The sequence below is a fragment of the Corapipo altera genome, unplaced genomic scaffold (genome assembly GCF_003945725.1).
Source record: "Corapipo altera isolate COAL_440 unplaced genomic scaffold, ASM394572v1 201, whole genome shotgun sequence".
Classification (NCBI taxonomy): domain Eukaryota; kingdom Metazoa; phylum Chordata; class Aves; order Passeriformes; family Pipridae; genus Corapipo; species Corapipo altera.
Genome location: NW_020884940.1, coordinates 332,837 through 350,336, shown reverse-complemented (window position 1 = coordinate 350,336; position 17,500 = coordinate 332,837). Strand labels below are relative to the sequence as shown.

At 46.6% G+C, this 17,500-nt stretch overlaps 1 protein-coding gene across 4 annotated transcripts; it reads right to left on the bottom strand.

Annotated features, from left to right (window-relative positions):
* Nucleotides 1-1,474: 1,474 nt before the first annotated feature.
* On the bottom strand, nt 1,475-16,774 carry SFPQ (splicing factor proline and glutamine rich). 4 transcript variants are annotated; one of them, XM_027661065.1, is made up of 12 exons: nt 15,850-16,774; nt 15,143-15,331; nt 14,747-15,048; nt 14,542-14,637; nt 13,046-13,242; nt 12,673-12,757; nt 12,261-12,378; nt 11,994-12,042; nt 11,792-11,913; nt 2,795-2,839; nt 2,428-2,502; nt 1,475-1,553 (listed from the first exon to the last, which is right to left on the bottom strand). In XM_027661065.1, the coding sequence occupies exons 1-10, from the start codon at nt 16,471-16,473 to the stop codon at nt 2,819-2,821; spliced, it is 1,803 nt and encodes a 600-aa protein (XP_027516866.1). In that variant the 5' UTR covers nt 16,474-16,774; the 3' UTR covers nt 1,475-1,553; nt 2,428-2,502; nt 2,795-2,818. The 4 variants fall into 4 exon arrangements, with proteins under 4 accessions (XP_027516866.1, XP_027516865.1, XP_027516868.1 ...); XM_027661064.1 differs by having other exon boundaries at nt 2,795-9,171; nt 15,850-16,773; XM_027661067.1 differs by lacking the exons at nt 1,475-1,553; nt 2,428-2,502; nt 2,795-2,839 and adding exons at nt 9,059-9,171; nt 9,653-9,768.
* Nucleotides 16,775-17,500: the final 726 nt, after the last annotated feature.

Here is a 17,500-nt window from a genome sequence, read left to right as displayed (position 1 = left end):
GAGCGGGAGGCGTTTTCCAGGCCCCAGGAAGCAGCGAGGGGGGACAGGGAGCACGGCCGGGCTGGACCCGCAGCGACCCCGCTCAGCCAGCGCCGGGCAGGGGCTGCCACAGGCACCGGTTCGACAGCGAGCAGGGGCAGTGACTATTTTTACTCCTGGCAGCACATGATTCCCCAGCTCGGCTGGGAGAGCCGCGGCCAAGGAGCTGCGTGCCATGGTTTGGAGCTCTCCCTGCTCCAGCTGGCACGTGTGGAATGACAGACAGCGACAGGCCAGGGCAGGCTCCAGCCCGTGGTGGCTTGGAAAGCTCCTTGGGAGAAAAGGAATTTAAAAAAAAAAAACAAAAAACCAAACCCTGAACAAAGGATTGCAGCAGCTCAGCAGACCCACAGGGCTGGGGCATCAGGGCATCTGTCACTGCTCTCAGGATATTGTTCAAGTGTAGCTGCTCTCAGCCTCTGATTTTTTATTAATTACAGGAGCCGCTTAATTTGGTAGAAGCAGGTGATTGGCTTCACCAGCCAAAGGACAATAACCTAAGGGGTGGTAACAGCCACCACCAGCACTGGGGAAAAGCCATCCCCTGTCCCTGCAGGCCAGCCTGTGGTTTGCTCATAAAGGGAGTTGAGGTGAAGTTCGCACATGGAACGCTGGAACAGTCTCACACAGGAAGCAGCCAGTGCTGCAACAGTGGAAATGAGGACAAGTTACTGGAAAATAACAGAATTTGAAGGAAAAAAAGGCTGCACAAGCTGCAGTAGCTGTGGAAACAGACACCAAAGCCCAGCCCCTGCAGCGCAGCTACTGAGGAGCCACAAACCTCACCGAGGCCTTTTCAGGACCCAGACAATCCTAAAGTCACAGTGGAACACCTTGGTTTGCCCTTCCCCAGCACCTGTCTGCCTGAGAGAGAACAGCAGCAGCTCCTAAAGCACCCCCAGGCACCCAGACACCTCAAGTGTCTGTGTCACTCTGCCACATGAAATTCAATTTATTTTGCTCTAAACTGGCAAAGCAGGTCCCAGCCAAACGCTCACGACTCCTCATGCCACTGCAGGAGGAGACCCAGCTACAATGAGCACAGTTACCACTGGTGTATTTTAACACATTAACAGGTTTAAACAAAAGATGATATTTAATGAGTGACAGCATGTGCACAGTATGTGCACAGTACAGCTGTCAAAGCATCAGGTGAAGCAACACGAACCAGGGCAATTTGTGCTGCAAGAGCTAAACCCAGCACTTAACTCTTAACTTTGGCATCTCAGGCTTAATTACTGGAGTCATCACCAAGAAAGCTATTAAAAACCAATCAGGCACAGGTTAACATTTGGAATTCTATCATACAGAACTACACAAGACTCAAAATGGGGATAAGGAATGGGTGAAACATCCAGAAATTCAAGTTTCTCAGACCCAGCCACACTGGACAGACTGCTTACTCACTGAATACACTGGAATAAAACAGAAGCCATTTATAAAAATAGTAAAATGTTTTATTTTTAAGATTTGTATCTTCCTGGTTCCTCTTCACTGCAATCAGACTTCTCCTTCTGCAAGTACAAAGCATATTATCAGAAAGACTGAAAACACCAGCAGAAATTCCATGTCATGACATGGAATCAGCATCACAACAGGCCACGTGCTTGCCAAACATTATCTAGAACTTTCTCACATCAGATCTGAGATTAAAGGAATAGAATTCACGTTTCTAAGATCTGAAACAGCTTTCTGTGTTTTCCTATGCCAGGGTCAAGAGCAGCAGTGACAAACCACACAGGATTCTACAGGAGTGCACCCACTGAATCCCACTGGCTTCACCTCTTACAGCTTCAGTTGTGCATCTGAGCTGTTACTTACCTGTGACTTCTGAGTGAAGGTACTCAGCATGTTGCTCCTCACACAGGATTTTAAATATGTGAAGTTCCCCCTTGTAGTTTAGTGGCAAATTAGAGGGAAAATGTCAAATTCCAGCTCTGCAAGTCGGTTTATTTCCCTGAATTGCCATTTGCTTGTGCTCCTGTACATGCTGATTTATACTCCAGGTTATTTTTAAAGTTCAGTGTTAAAGTATTTCAGCCAAGTAGCTTTTTAAACACGGTTTAGTTGGGTTAACATCTGAGAAGCAGCTGCTCTGCTCTCCTTTTTCCATGCTGACAATCACCCACCCCATTCTCTGTAGCCTGAGTGCAGGAATGGTCATTTCTTGTTTGAGCACCTGCAGCTCTCGAGAGGACGGAGTTTATTTGCTGCTGCAGGGCTGAAAGGCCTCAGACAACGGTGACATTTTGGCACCACAGAAGCAAGATTCCGAAACTTTATATAAAATTGAGATTAATCACGATTTTCAGGCAGGAACTACATAACCCACCACAGGGTGATGGGCTATCAAACTCTCACAGCAGTGTAAGGACACCGACTACTTACTTGTCCACCTGTTCCCTTGGTCCCTCCACACACCACTGGGCACCGTGCTGGATGTGCTCATGCTCGGCTCCTCGACTGGAAAAACATTCCCAAGTTATTATACCCACAGTGATTTTGATATCTTTTGTACAAACCCACGTCTAGAGAGGTATTTTTAACCGCTGCTGTCAAGATATGAAGCCCAGATGGAGTCAGGGTGCTCAAGCCCACGGCATGACAGCAGGCACTAAGTTCTACCCTACACATTTAATTTATTCACTCTTTCCAACTTCTCAGTATTCTCCAATTCAAAGGTACTCAGTGACTGAACATCAAGTGTCCAGAAACCTTTATTATTTTATCCATGCAGAACAAGAGTGGTACTTACTTCCCATGGATGAGCACTCTGGTGTCACTCAGCTTTCATCTTCACCTAAAGGATAACAACTGAAGTTATTAGAGTCATACACAGCAAATCTGGACCATTTCAAAACTAACTTAAAAATAAGGGTTTAAGATACATGGACTGATTAGTTATGAGGGGTAATTTATCAGTTATTCCAAACCATTAAGTGGAAGAATAAGGGGCAGAAATAGGCTGGCCTTAACACTCATCAAGAGCTGAAGGAATATGCAGGTAGTTGCCTGAAGAACTGCACCTTGTGTGAGCACAAACCATAACCCCCCATCTGAGCACAGTGAGGTTTGATTGCAGCCAGAGGTATATTATCCCTTATGTGAAGGCATTAATTTTGTCAGCTACTTCAACTATTTGACCCTATTTGTGTCCTGCAGCAATGCCCTCTATTCCCCTTCCTGAGGGAGTGCAGTGGCCCTGGACTGTAGGAGCCCTTGGGTTCAACAGTCCTACAAGTGCTTCAGAAGCCAAAGGCAGACACTAAGATTGGCACTGTCACTGCTTTTATCCTCAGCAAGGTTCTTCCCTTCTCGAGACCCCCCTTTACTACAGCTGAGGGCAGCCTGCAATGGTGAGAGCTGGGGATGTGGTCCAAGGCTCTGCACAGCTCCAGCTGGGAAGCAGATCACACCTCGGGCACAGCGTGATCTGACCAGGCAGGGACAAGTTCAGCATTAGTGTCCAACCCACCACCTGGGTTTTCTCATGGCCCTCAGGAGCAGGAGAGTTATGCACATATTGTTTTCTCTGCCATAGCAACAAACCCCATGCATAAGGGATACTATATCTTTGTGCATCCTTTAAACACTGCAGATTCCCTACTGGCCACGCTCCTCCCAGCCCTCCCCAGTTAGCTCTTCAGTACTGGTGTTCAGAAGCAACATGTATAGAGATGGGGTATTCACAGACCACTGCGGGATTGCACAGCCAAGTCCTAACGTGTCAATCATTACCTAGCAGCAATGACACAGCTGGGAGAAGGCCAATCCTCCCATTTTTTCCTTTGCCAGGCAGCAGCTATTTAACAGCCCCACTAGCTGGTATGGAGAGAGAAAAAAAATCTGAAGCTAATTAGCTGATTCCAAACTTGCTAGTAGTGGAAGAAGCCAAGTGATTCCCCAGAGCACTATACTTGGATGCATCCTTCCCAACATGCTCAGCCTCACTGAACATAATGGAACAGAACACTGGCCTTCCTGATCATGTCACTGCAGCTGGCAATGATTAACAGAGACATGCAACCCCATTACTGCTCGAGTCCTAAACTACTCACAGGCCTCAGTGTTTAGCTATGGGGAGAACTGCAAGCAAATCAACACTTTGTATGCTTAATGTTACAGTAAAGCCCCATCCACGCTGTGCTGTGCTCTCCTGCCAGCACCAGGTCTGCTCGGAGGGCCTAGCAGTACAATGTATTCTGACACCACACTTCTGAGCTTCAGGTAAGCTTTTGAGAAAAAGTGTTTTTCACACACAGATAAAACCAAGATGAAACACAATGCAAGCACTTGAATGGCATTCCTTGTACCCACTTGTTACAGACTGACTTTGAGCAGACATGACTATTTAAAGTTTGCTACCACACCAAGTTTCATTACTGCAGCCAGAGCTGCTCTGAGCCCACGGTTCAGTCACAAATTGCTCGCTCCAAGAGTGTCAAAAACGTGCTAAGTTCAAGTACATAGAACGAGGCAGATGTGCCAGTAACCCCTCCACGACATTCCTGAAAGTCAAGTATCCAGGACTGGATAATTAGAAAAACTGAAGTCAGATCTGAGCACTGGTTTAAGATCACTAATTCAGTTTTGCTACAGGACAGCACGCTGGCTGCCAGCAGGTTTTCTACTGGATCCCAGTTCCAAGTAAGGGTGAGCAATCATGTGGATCCCAGTCACAGGTAAAGGTAAGCCATCACAGAAAGTTAAACTGACTTTGTGACAAGGTGTCACTGTGTGACCAGCTGGTGTTGGCTACACTCACTGGGGTGTAACCAAAGACCTGTTGTCAGGATCTCAAGGTGCAGCTGCTACTTCAAGTGTCCAGTGGAACATGGAAAGGTGGCTACAGCAGAGGGTAAGGCTGTCCAGCAGATCCCTGTTCACCAGCAAGAGTCCTGCCTGGAAGGTAACACAGAAGGGTCCAAAAGTGACAATAATACCAGAAACAAGTATGCAAAGCAAAACTTTGCAGAACAAGTGGGAAAACACATTACAACACCTGTGAAATAAACTGAGTATCAGACAAGAGCCAGACTACATGCAGGAACAAGGGACCTTGAAATTCAGGTTCAAGAATAATGCAAAAGAGCTGGAGATCAGCATGTCTGGATGTCTGGCAAGGTAAGCATATTAATCCTGGAACACTGCAGTCAGTAGTTGTAGTAATGAAGAGTTTAGAATTACATCCCCAAGACTGATGAAAAATGAAATTGAGCATTACACTACTAGGATGACTCTACCAGGCAGAAGTAACAGAATCTCATCGCTGTCAATTAAAGCACAGGAATGTATCAGGCCTGTCAATCAAAGGCTAAAATAAAGACAACTGCAAAGTCCAATATAAGCTTTATGAAACTATTCATGGGATATTAATTCAAGCACTCGTTTATGTTCTCAAAAATATTCCAGATCAGTCTCAGAGCTGCCTGTACCAGGAGTTTGAGGTGACTCACACAGCACACACGAGGCAAGAGCAGCGGTTATTAACGCATTCCTACCGAGCCAAGACTCTACACAGGGATGAGCTGAGGATGGGCCACTGGGTCACTACAGAAAGTTTAAACAAGTTCTTTTCTAGGCACTGAGAGCACCTAGTCGACTAGTCGAGTGAGTCCAAGATCACAGTCCCTCTTCCCCACAGTGCTCAGCTAAGAATATCTTCGTTACATCGGAACTAAGAAAAATCCACCCAAGCCGAGTCGTATGCGCAGAGGAATCGGGTCTGGAAATCCTCAGCTAAGAACCACAGTAAGTTGCTCGTTGCCTCTGAACGAGACAAAGCTTCAAAACCGAAAACCACACAGCTTTTGATGCAAGCTCAACATACAGGTATGGAGTGCTGCACTGTAATTCCACAGTCAGAAGTGTGATGTCAGAATACCCACAGTATAAGATTACATAGAAAGTCACCAAGTTATATTATATTGCTTGTTACCTACCTGGACGCAGTCGGCAATGAGAATCTCGGAGCAAGCAGGAATACTACATCCGGGTCCTAATGTCCATTGCCATTTGTGGTACTACGTTCCTCACAGTTATGAACTGCAGAAATGCTGGCTAAGTGCAGTTATGTAGCAGGCCACTAGTTTTTTAAAGTGTAAATTGCAGTCTCAAAACTCCAGCAAGAACTTGCTGCCACAGTAAATGGTTGCCAAGGAGAAGCCAAGAATTTGTCTACCACAAAAATACCACAAAATCTCAAAAGCAGTTTCAGTTTCTCATCAGCTGTATAAATGATTCGTGTAATGTGTCTACACCAGAAAGTTAAGATTATTCTGTATTCATTTCTGAGAAAGTGCAAAGACATATGTGTAACGATACCAGTTTCTACTTGCTGCAGTTTTCAGAGCTCTAAATGTCAAAATGGGCTCAATTTTGATAAAACAAACTAAATTGCAACAGCCAATGTCCTCCAAGTCCAGTACAAAAATGTGTTATGCGATCCAGACCATCCAAAAACAGGTCTGTCCAGCAAACCACTTTTCTGAATGGTTTTAAAGATTCCATTATATAAATCTGAGTTTATGAAAAAAGTCCAAAACCTCATAGGAACAGATCAAAGGAACATCACTTTCTCGCCTCCCACATTTAGTAACTTTACCAGATTTGAAAGTTGATGTGTTTGCCAGCTTTTAAGACACCACTTTTAAAAGGTCTTCAAATGAAGTTGGCTAATTCATCATATGCCTGTTTAGTACATGCAACTCAAAGCAGAACTTGTTTTAGAAATTCTGCTTATGCAGCTACAACAAAGCCAGATTTAACCAAACTTTCAGATGTTTTGAAAACCGCCAAATCTTTCAAAATATTTACTAATCACGGTTTTGCAACTCAGCTATTTTAATACCTAACAACAGTAGCTTACGTACAAAACAGGGGTACCCAAAGACAAGCTCTGTAAGGTACAAGGACAGCAGCATCCTTCACTCTTCCAAGTTACAGAACTACAAAAGAACATACTTTAGGATATGCACCAGCATCTCTTTTAATAAAGAATGACATGTAATCTGAAAAATAAACTGAAAAAATTAATTTAATGTTCACGTTCAGAATTCCCCACCTCGGACACCTTCAGCTTCTGTGGGTGTCCCACGAACACCCTCCAGCAAACACATTGTTTCAAACTGCTTCAACAGCCCAAATTGCATCTGTACTGCTCCTCTGTGAACTATCCAGTACAAGGACTCCCAAGTAATTGGTCTGCAGTTTAGGAACTGCCAATTTGGAATTTCCTGAAGAGCAATTAATTGTTGTAGCATGTTATCAACCCCCAAACTTTTCTGGGTAACTAAGAAGCGTTCACCAAACAAGCTGAGTCAGTCTTTAGTGAGCTTCATGTTCCCAGTCAGCGTTACCTGTATCAGTATTTCCCAACTTGCTATACTTGTCATTTAAGGGGTAACAGTACTTCAAGAGGGATCAGCCATCTTCACTCTAAAATACTGCAATCTGACACTAAAGTTTTAACCACAGAGAAAATTTAGCATAGAATTTAGAATTAGCCAATGCTTAGCACAAGGAATGGAAAGGTATTGGGAAGATTAAAGCTACTCCCAGAACACTGGTGGCTGGGGATCGTGTGAAGGTACAGCCAAGCTAAGTTTACAGACTCTGTGCCAAGCAGGTTGATGTGTCCTGCATTAACACTCAGGCATTTGACACTGGGAAGTCACGTTCCCAGCTCACCTGGTACAGTGTAATAATAAGCAAAGCAACTACCTTACCAATGAGTCCAGAATGCTCTGAAATTCTTCTGGGGCTTAATACAATGAACAGCGAGCTAACGAATTCATCAGATCTTCTACAAAGAGAACCTTAAAGGGAGTTTATTTGCACTGTGTAGTATTAACTCTTGAACTCCAGATTCAGATACTACTTTTGAAGCATTATCTCCAAACATCAATAATAAAAGAGCGATAACCATCATGCAAGCAAGCTGATTGCTGTGTTTTACATACAGGATTTTAGGATTTGCCCACCAGCTACACGATTTAGGAATAGTTCCTGCAGTCCCCATAATACAAATGATTGTATTCTGAACTAGGCAAATTAGTCCACTGTTAGCATGAGGACATAAGCAAGTTAACCTTAATCACTCGAGTAACACTTCTGGTCTTTTTGCCAAGCAATTTCAGGCAGGTTTACAACACTGAGCAAAGGCCAGATCCTGTGATCTCAAGACAGCTTAAGAGCATATAAATATCACATTAACAATCCTTTAAGTTAGGAAGTCAGCCAATGCAAGGCATTCTATGAATTTATTTTAAAATAACCATTGCTAGTCTTCTGCTTTAAGTTTTTAAAAGATTCCAAGCAGTGACTACCAGGGTGGCAAGTGCTACCATCCCACCACCCTCAGCCGTAGCTAAAATATGGAATTTGTTACTATGCTGCTTGCAGTGGAGCTTTAAATATTGTATCTTACAGCACTTGCAAGGTTTCCATTTGCTTCCTTATTGCAGCACAATGACTGCTCAAAAAAAATCTGCATCTACTGCAAAGTTCGGCTACAATTTAACCCAATCTTTAGCTAGAGAGGCATTGTGGGAAGAGATCTCACTCCTCGCTGCAGTTCCACACCCTGGTCTAGGCCAACCTCGACTCAAGGCTCTCGGGTTACTGCAGCAGGTCTGGGATTCAGCCTCAATTGTTTAACCACGACTGGCAAGAAGAGTTACTACATTTAGTTTTCTATTTATTTGAAGCACAGTAAAAAAAAGGTTGGTACACTTTGGGAATTCAGTGGCACAAGGTACACTGCCATCAAGTTAGGGACGTTATACATCAAAAAAAAACAGCTAAATTTGATTTTGAAACACTGCATTACATAATTAAATTGTACTCGCCCAAACAGACCACTTACAAATATTAGGTCAGTAAGTTTCTAACATCCATAAAAACGTAGCTTTCTTACTAAAATGCAAGAATTAAGAAGTTGGTGTCTAAACAAGACAGACAAAAAACAAACTGGAATGAAACTACAGGTCACATCTAAAATCGGGGCTTTTTGTTTGGGGCTTCATATTCTTCTCTCCCTCTACCATATCCTGCTGGTGTTCCAGGCCCCATTCCTCTGGGACCCTGGCCACCCACGGGCCCCGCACCTCCCTGCCCAAAGCGTTCAGGACGCTATTGGAACAGAATTAACAGTTCATTATAGGTAGTTGATGTCCATGTGTGTTAAGTATATATTTTTAGAAGGTTCCGTAGTCAAGGTTCGTCGATACAATCACCATTGAGTCGATCCACAGGTACCGGGAACATAGAAAGGAAAAAAGGGTAATTTAAAAATTAGTTTATTGTAATACATGCCTTGAGGTATGTTCCCACTTGATGCATTCTCATACATCTGTTACAAAGAACAGATCCTCCCTGCAGTGCTAGAAATGTAAGCATTAGTGCAGATGTGAATTAACAACTTTTCCAAATGAGCTCTAGCAAAATTTTTCAACCAAGTTAATGCAAATAGCTTGCAAACTTCTCACCTTTAGTGCAGTAAAAGCTCAGATTACATCACTGTCGTTTCCAAATAAGCCTAATCAGAGAAGGCAGCTCCGGTTGGCTGAAGCAGGAGCTGACATTCATCAAATGTAACAGAATGCCTACTCACCAGGACTGGCATGTGCTGTCTAGAGAGCATGAGCTTTTCAAGATGGGGTTAAGACTACGGTCTGCTGACTAAACTGCAGAGGCCTTAGGCAGTACCAGAACTCATTGTGAGCACTACTGCATTGCAAGAAGGGAAAAAAAAAAAAAAAAGTGAAAAAAGCTACTGACCAGTGCTTTTCCTAAACCATCACAACTGCTCGAGCAGAGACTGGCACTTGTTCAAACCCCACATACTCCAGAGCTGCTGCTGCATCAGATGCAAAAAGTGTTCCAAGCGCTCGGTGTGTCCAGTTAGAGCTATGCACAGAGGGGGTGTGCATCCAGCCAGTACCTCCCCTCCCACCCCACCTTCACCACAAGCTCTTGGGAAAGTCACAACTTCACAGCACTGAAAGGTTTCACACCAAGGTGTAACAGCTGAGTTACTCTGCAGTAAAGCAGACACTTCAGGTATATTTTTACTAGTACCTCTAGTTGCATGTACTTTGTTCAGTTACTGTATTAGTAGGTGTGATCAGCATTCAACCTACAGAACTCACACATTATGAGGTCAAAGAGAGCTTTAAACTTTCATTTCAACCAGGTTTCCCACTACTGAGTCACAGAACAATGGTAGGTGGTTTGTTACAAAAAGTATCTGCAACTGACAATCCACACTTCGAGTTCCTGACTTCTGAAAGTCAGTGTCACTCTTTCCAAGAAAGGAATTTCAAACATTATTTAGGTTATTTCTGCCTAATTCATGGCAGCTTCAAGCTCATCTCCAATTCTGTTTAAAGGTATCAGCACAGGAACTGTGACAGCACTGTGTGGCAGAGACCCCCAGCCTAAGAAACTCCAGGCAGTTAATCCACCTCACTGTCACCCCTTTTGACCAGATCACGTTTCAGGTATTACACAAGTTCAACATGCACCTGTACCAAGGTTTTGAGGAGAAAAATGTACACAGCATCCACCACACACTGCCTAACTGCTCACAGGAAGCTTAGGAACTGCTTAAATATCAGTAGATTATCGAGATACCTTAAGGCCAACGGCACTGTCTACTGAATCAATGATGATGCTCTGAGAAGTTACAATTCCAAAGATATGGTTCCCCAAAAAAGTAAAATGGAAGATATCCAACAAGCTGCTGTGGTAGCTCAGCATGTTAAGCCCAAGGCCTAAACCCACCCAAAAATCATTTAGTTCAGCTTGTGCTGCAGGTGTCACCCTTTCAGGAGGGTGAGAGCACACTGGCATTGCCACCTAAGCCAACAGATTCCCATCCTGCCCATTAAGCATTTCTTTAATCTACATCCATGGTGCTTCAGGGTGGGAACACCGAGCAGCCTCCAAGCCCAGGCACACATGTAGTGTGCTAAAAATAGAACAGTTTGGAAACATACCTCAGAACAGGAGATATGATGTAGCTTTAACAGGCTCTATCTTTGTGTCATACCCAACATGGGAGAACACACCAGGCTATCATTCCTTTGGGACACAGGAACCACAAATGGCTACAGTCCAGGATGGCTGGAATATGCCTGAAGCTAAAAACCAGCATTTCTGCTCTTCTACAGCAACATCAGCACAGACTAAGGGATATGCTGTTTACCACTGATCACTTAAGTTAATCTGCTGCTGAAATCAGAGACCTGAGAGCAGATTCTGTACTCAACAGCATACCCAGACCAACATGCATCCAGCCTACCTAGGCTTGGAAGGGCCAAAGAAACAGTGTTACACGTTGGGAAGGAGAACAAAAATCTCTCTTGTCCATCAATACAGAACATCAAATTACTGAAAAACTACTGCATTATGTACTTTAACGAAATTTGTCAGATTCTCTAGAGTTTACAAAAAAATCCTTCCAAGCCTAACAGTGACGCAGAATTTCCAAAGTCCAATGAAGTCTGAGTTAATTGCAAATATGCTTAACAGCACATTTGAATTCACTTCCAATCAACTTCCACGTGTGTAAGCTACCATAAAGGTTAACAACTACTCTAGTGCTACACACTGCCACAGTCTGTGTTAAACATCTGACCAGAGTCAGCAGTTAACAGTGACATTTCCACATCCATCCGAACACTGGAGAGAACTCATTCCCAACCACAATTCCCTTGTGCTAAGCTAAAGCCACCAGAGGATACGTTACCATGTCACTTCCCATCATAGAACCACTCATGGCTGCTTGGCCAACTCCTGGATTAGCTTCATAACCTATGCCGCCACCACCTCCCAGAGGTGGGAATTTCTGGGCTGCTGAAGCATAAGGATCTAAGAAAGAGAAACATATAATCATATTCTGACAATCTCTAGGTTAACCACATGAACTAATTACTTAAAAGATTCTTTACCTCCCATGTTCATTGTGGCAGCACCACCCATTCTCATGTCTCGCTCCCTCTGCGTAGAAGAAACAACTTTTAGCATGGCTAATAAAGCACCAAAATCCAGCCTTTTCAGGAGATAAAGCACATGTACAGCCAACTACTGCCACTGCCCCATCACTAACACAGAGCAGTAGCAAACCCAAAGGAAGCGGGACACAGCAACCTTGAAAATACATCAGCAGAATTCCTCAGCATGGTAAGACACCCAAAACCCGCCACGATTTCACTTACTGGATCCATGTAACCCATTCTACTATAATTCTCTTCCCTCTGCCTTCTCATCTGCTCTTCCATCTCCCGCTGGCGGATCATCATCTCCTCTTCCCGCCGGCGACGCTCCTCCTCCTGCCTGCTCACCCCAAAGCAGACTGTTAAACCCCAGCAGAGGAAGGACACCCCTAACATTTACCAACGTCATTTGTATCAGCAATTTCAAAGGCACTGATTACACTGAAGCATAAAACCAGACTCTCTAATGCCCAAATATCTGAGGAGACACTTACACTGCAGCTCAACTCGCACACACAAACTGAAGCAGCGAGGGTGCTCTTGGAAAACAGAAACTTTCATACGTAAGTAATGGAAAAAAAAAACCCAAACCAACCCATAAATGTAACTGAAATCTCATGAAAGCCAAACCAACCTCAGCTGAATTTCCTTGCGCTTCTGCATTTCCTGATTATGGAGTTCCTCCATCCGCCTCAGCTCCTCCTGGCGCCTCATGAGGTCTGTGGGAATGAAGCCTGTGAGCAGCTTTTTCACAGCATCATGCCAGACTCTAATCAGATTTGAATCAGATCCACCTCAGCTGCACTGTGGCAGACAGGTACCTTCCAATGTCACTCTTCTTAACAATACCCCACTGAAATAAAAAAACCTACCAGTTGCTCCTTTTTTTTAACTCTGAAATTCTCAAGTTCACAGTAGGAAGCATAAATTTACTCACTAACCCACTAAACAGACATGCATCTAAGCCCAGCATTTAAAGCAAAAATACAGAATTCAGAACCAATTACCTTGACGCAGGAGGTTTGCCTGGTGCTCGTGATAAGCATCTTCCATCTCGCTTTCAAGTTTGTCCTTGGCATCTTTCATGTTTTTTGCCACTTGCTCTCTCTGCTGTTTTTCCATTTCATCTAAAGATTTCCATCTCTGGGAATATTCAAATTCAAAACTGCCAGGCTGAGCAAAACGGGGAGGAGTCTCTCTTTCCCTGCAGAAAGGAAAATGCTCGGAGTGGGCAAACCTGGAAACTCAAGGTCAGTACAAGATCACGAGCAGAATAACTGAATTATCAGGGAACATCAAGGGAGCCCTGAAAATACCTGACAACTGGGGGACAAAGAACTTGCTGTGATGGGAGTGCAGCACTTTACACACTTAAACAGCAGCATTTCCCACGAATAATTATCACAGCAGATATGGAGACTCCTGCACTATCACGTCCAGGCAAATCTTTAGAGTGCTACCACTTGTTTATCTCTTTCTTAACTGTCTTTAGACTCTCCACTGCTGGCAATTCCAGGTGCAAAATCCTCAAACAAGACAGGCCTTTGCCTGCACAGGCACAGCCACTCAGAGCAGCAGCACACAGAGAAGTGGATTTTTCCAGTGCCAAAGCACTGTGTGTCAAAGGCAAATAACAGCCTTCACTTTCACTTAAATAGTTCTCAAAATCCCTGAGGGCCAACAGTTTATTCTGTCATATAAAGAAACCGGAGCCAAACATTCAGTAATTAATGACACAAAATCATGAAAGTTCAAAGTTTCCCATACATTAACAATATAAAAGTACTTCAACGTTTTAGGAACGCTGTATTAATCCACATTCTTTTCAAAGCTGTCTCTAAACTACTCACAGTTTTTGATCAAAGCAAGAATTTTGAGAACTTTCTCTGCCAAACAAGACTGACTGGATCTCCCTCCCTGCTCTGCCTTCTGTGATCTGGGAAAATACAACAATCCTACAAACAGGTTTAATATACAGATTCTAACCTAAAACTGCTACTTTGGAAAAGACTCCTCTAGACTCTTTAACATTCCTTTATGCCAATGGTCAGCACATATGGCGAATCCACAGGCAGCAAGTTTCTACTAATCATGGAATGAGTTAAAATTTTACTTCATTTCTCATTTCAAAGCATGAAAACCAATTTCCAAGTTCCCCATGGGATCATGAACACAAGACATGCCTTGAGGGAGATGACAGTTCTCAACAATAGGATAAAACAGTTCAAGTCTGGTTTTCAAGAGTTTCTCCACACACCAAAACCATCTGTTACTGGGCTTCTATTTCTCTGTGACACAATGTAGAAAACTGCTTGTGTAACGAGCATACTAAACGAATCAGTATGTTACTTTATACAAAAATACGAACAAAAAGAGAGAACTGGCAATACATCCCAAAATTCAAAGCCTGTTTCTCAAAAATTACTCCACCCCCCTCAGAGCCCAGGACAATACTACATAAAACATCACCTGTATCCTGTTTATAACAAAAGACAGTGCCTACTTTTGATACATCGGATTCTTCTGAGCAAGCTTTTCTGGGAGACCATCTTCATCATCCAATTGTTCCAATGGTTCCACAATAACTGGCCTGGGAGTGCTGAACAGAAAACACTCATTTTACTTCTCTCCAAGAACTTCCACTCTGAAAAACTAGAAGCCTACAATCTCTACTCAACTTAAAACGATAATCCTGGGGAAGTACTTACGTTGTCAACAAAAACACCCCCTCAGTACACCGTTCAAAGGCTTTCCTGGCAGCTGGCTTTGATGCGAACTCAACAATGCCTTTTCCTGTTGATCTACCTCGATCATCTACAATCACAACAGCTCTTTCCACCGGACCGAACTGGGAAAAAGCTTCCTCCAGCAACTCGTTGGACACGTAGGGTGAGAGGTTCCGCACCGACAGGGCAGCGGCGTGTGTGGCAAAGCGAACGCGGAGCTGCCGGCCCCGCATCGGGGTATCGTCCAACTCCGCCTTCGCGATTTCTGCAAGAGCCCTAGATTCCTGGGGGAAGTTTAAAACCCGGGTTTAGAGAACTAAGTTCCACATCGCTAATTGGCGAGAATTAAACGGACAGACACACAGCAAGAGCGCCTACCAATTTAATGAATCCAAAGCCTTTTCCCTTGTTGATAAAAACCTCTCCTGGCTCCCCATATTTGGCGAACAGTCTTTTAAAGTCTTCGTCTGTGATATCAGCGGGCAAATTCCCAACAAACAACCTGCAGCGCTGTGTGTAAGTCTTCTCCCCAGGCCGCCTCAGGAGGGAGAGGTTCGCTTTAAACCCCTACAAAGAAGCAGAGCGTTCCAGCCATCACTACGTGCTGCACCATCTAGCTGCGGGGAGCGCCGGGGACCTCGGAGAACCGCGAGGGGACACAAACACAGCCCTGGGACCGCCCGGGAGAATCGTAAGGGAACACAAACCATAGTCCTGGGACCGCCCGGGAGAACTGCGAGCGGACACAAACCACAGCGCCGGGACCCCCCGGGCACCCAGGGGACACAAACCACAGCGCCGGGACCCCCCCGGGCGCCCAGGGGACACAAACCACAGCGCCGGGACCTCCCGGGCGCCCAGGGGACACAAACCACAGCGCCGGGACCTCCCGGGCGCCCAGGGGACACAAACCACAGCGCCGGGACCTCCCGGGCACCCAGGGGACACAAACCAGAGCCCCGGGCCCGCCCGGACCCCGCCACCGCTCCCCGCCTGCTCCTCCCCTCAAGATGGCGGCGCGGGCGCGCGGAGCCGCCGCCATCTTGTGCCTGAGGGAGGCGCGTGTGGGGGGGGCCGCGACTCACCTCGTCCGAAAGCTTCTCGCTCCTCTCCGCCGAGCCCTGCTGCGCCCCGAGGCTCTGCTGGCCCTGGTGCTGCTGCCCGCGGCCCCGCGGCTCCCCGCCAGGCCCGCCGCGGTGCCCCGGGCCGCCCTTGTGCGGCCCCTGCTGCGGGCCGCCCGGCCCCTTGGGGCCGCCGCCGGGAGATTGTCCTTGTCCTTTCTTAGGGCCGCCGGCCGGCGTGGGGCTCGGGCTGGGCTTGGACTGCGGCTGCGGGCCGGAGGGAGTCGAGGAGGGCGCCGACACCGGCGGCTGCTGCTGCGGCTGCTGCCCCGCGGGCAGCGCGGAGGATGGAGGCGCTCCCGCCTGGCTGCCGGTGGGTCCTGCCGTGGTGGCGGCGGCTGAAGAGGACGAAGAAGGCGGAGCAGAAGTGGACGTGGGCGGCTTCGGCGGTTCGGGCTTCGGGCCACCGCCCGGCGGGCCGCCCGGGCCTTGCGGGCCGCCCGCCATAGGGCCGCGGTTCTGCCCCATGCCCATGCCGGGCGGTGGCGAGCGGAAATCGTGGTTGGGGCCGCCGCGGCCGCCGCCACCGCCGCGCCGGTGGAAGCCGCCGCCGCCGCCGCCACGGCTACGGAAGCGATCCCGCGACATGATGGAGCGGAGGGAGGAGGAGAAGAGCAGAGAGCGCGCTCCGGCCGCTGCCGCTCAGCACCCGCTACCCAAAATGGCGGCGGGCTGAACGGCCTCGCCGCCGCCTTTGTCCCCCTCTAATATAGTGTTCCCGCCCCCGGAAACCTCCCCCTGTTCCCCAGCAGCCAACCGCCGGCCCCGGCGGCGATGACCGACAGGCGGATTCACCAATAGCGTGGTCGCTGCTCCACTAACTCTTTGATCTCATTGGTAACGAACCTGCCCTGTGCCCATTGGCGCCTTTGACCGCCGACGTTGGCACGGGACGGGCCGTTAACCTCCCGCGCGCTGATTGGGCGGTTTGAGCAGAGAAAGGCGGAGTCACTGTGGAAAGCGCGGGCTGTCATTGGCTGGCTCGACTGTCAGTCAGGTGATGCCCGCGGCCCGGTACCGCCCCTCGGGCCCTCAGGGATCTTTCAGCCACGGCTGAAAGAAGGCTGGAAAAGCGTCAAAAAAACGCGTTTTCAATTATAATTCGCTGCTTCGGCGCGGCCGGAGCCTTCGCTCCGCTTTGAGAGCCAATTTGAGATAAAAAAATATCCGATTTATGCATTCAGGGGTGGTAATGAAACCCCAGCACAAATGGAGGGGGCTACACTCACACTATTTTGTGTGAAAAGGAGGGCAGGGGAGCACCAAAATTGAACCCTGAGCTGTGAAAAGCAATCCACGGCTTCCAGACACCCTGGGAATGCAGGGCACGTCTTGGTGCTGATAAAAAGTGAATGCCAATTCCCTCAAAACCGACACAACGCACTCTTAGTTTAAAAATAAAGCAGCTGTACAAGTTCGTAGTCATTATGGTGCAAATATTCCGTGCTCTAACACAGAAAACCAGCCAAAAGTCCATTCCATCTCTTTAGTGTCCCTGGTTTCAGTGGTGCCATGCTGGATACACAAGAAGACTCCAACACGATGTTTTTATGGGGTTTTCACTCCCTCGAAGTCTTGACCTCTGAGGGATGTTTCATATTCACTTTCGGGTCTG

What these genes read in the sequence shown, in the direction of transcription:
- SFPQ (XM_027661064.1), bottom strand. Translation starts at nt 16,473, where the DNA reads ATGTCGCGGGATCGCTTCCGTAGCCGTGGCGGCGGCGGCGGCGGCTTC. An exon ending in GCTTTGGATTCATTAAATTG is followed by an intron (nt 15,049 to 15,142) that starts GTAGGCGCTCTT and finishes AACTTCCCCCAG; the next exon opens with GAATCTAGGGCTCTTGCAGA. An exon ending in CTATGATGGGAAGTGACATG is followed by an intron (nt 9,172 to 11,791) that starts GTAACGTATCCT and finishes CTGTTCCAATAG; the next exon opens with CGTCCTGAACGCTTTGGGCA.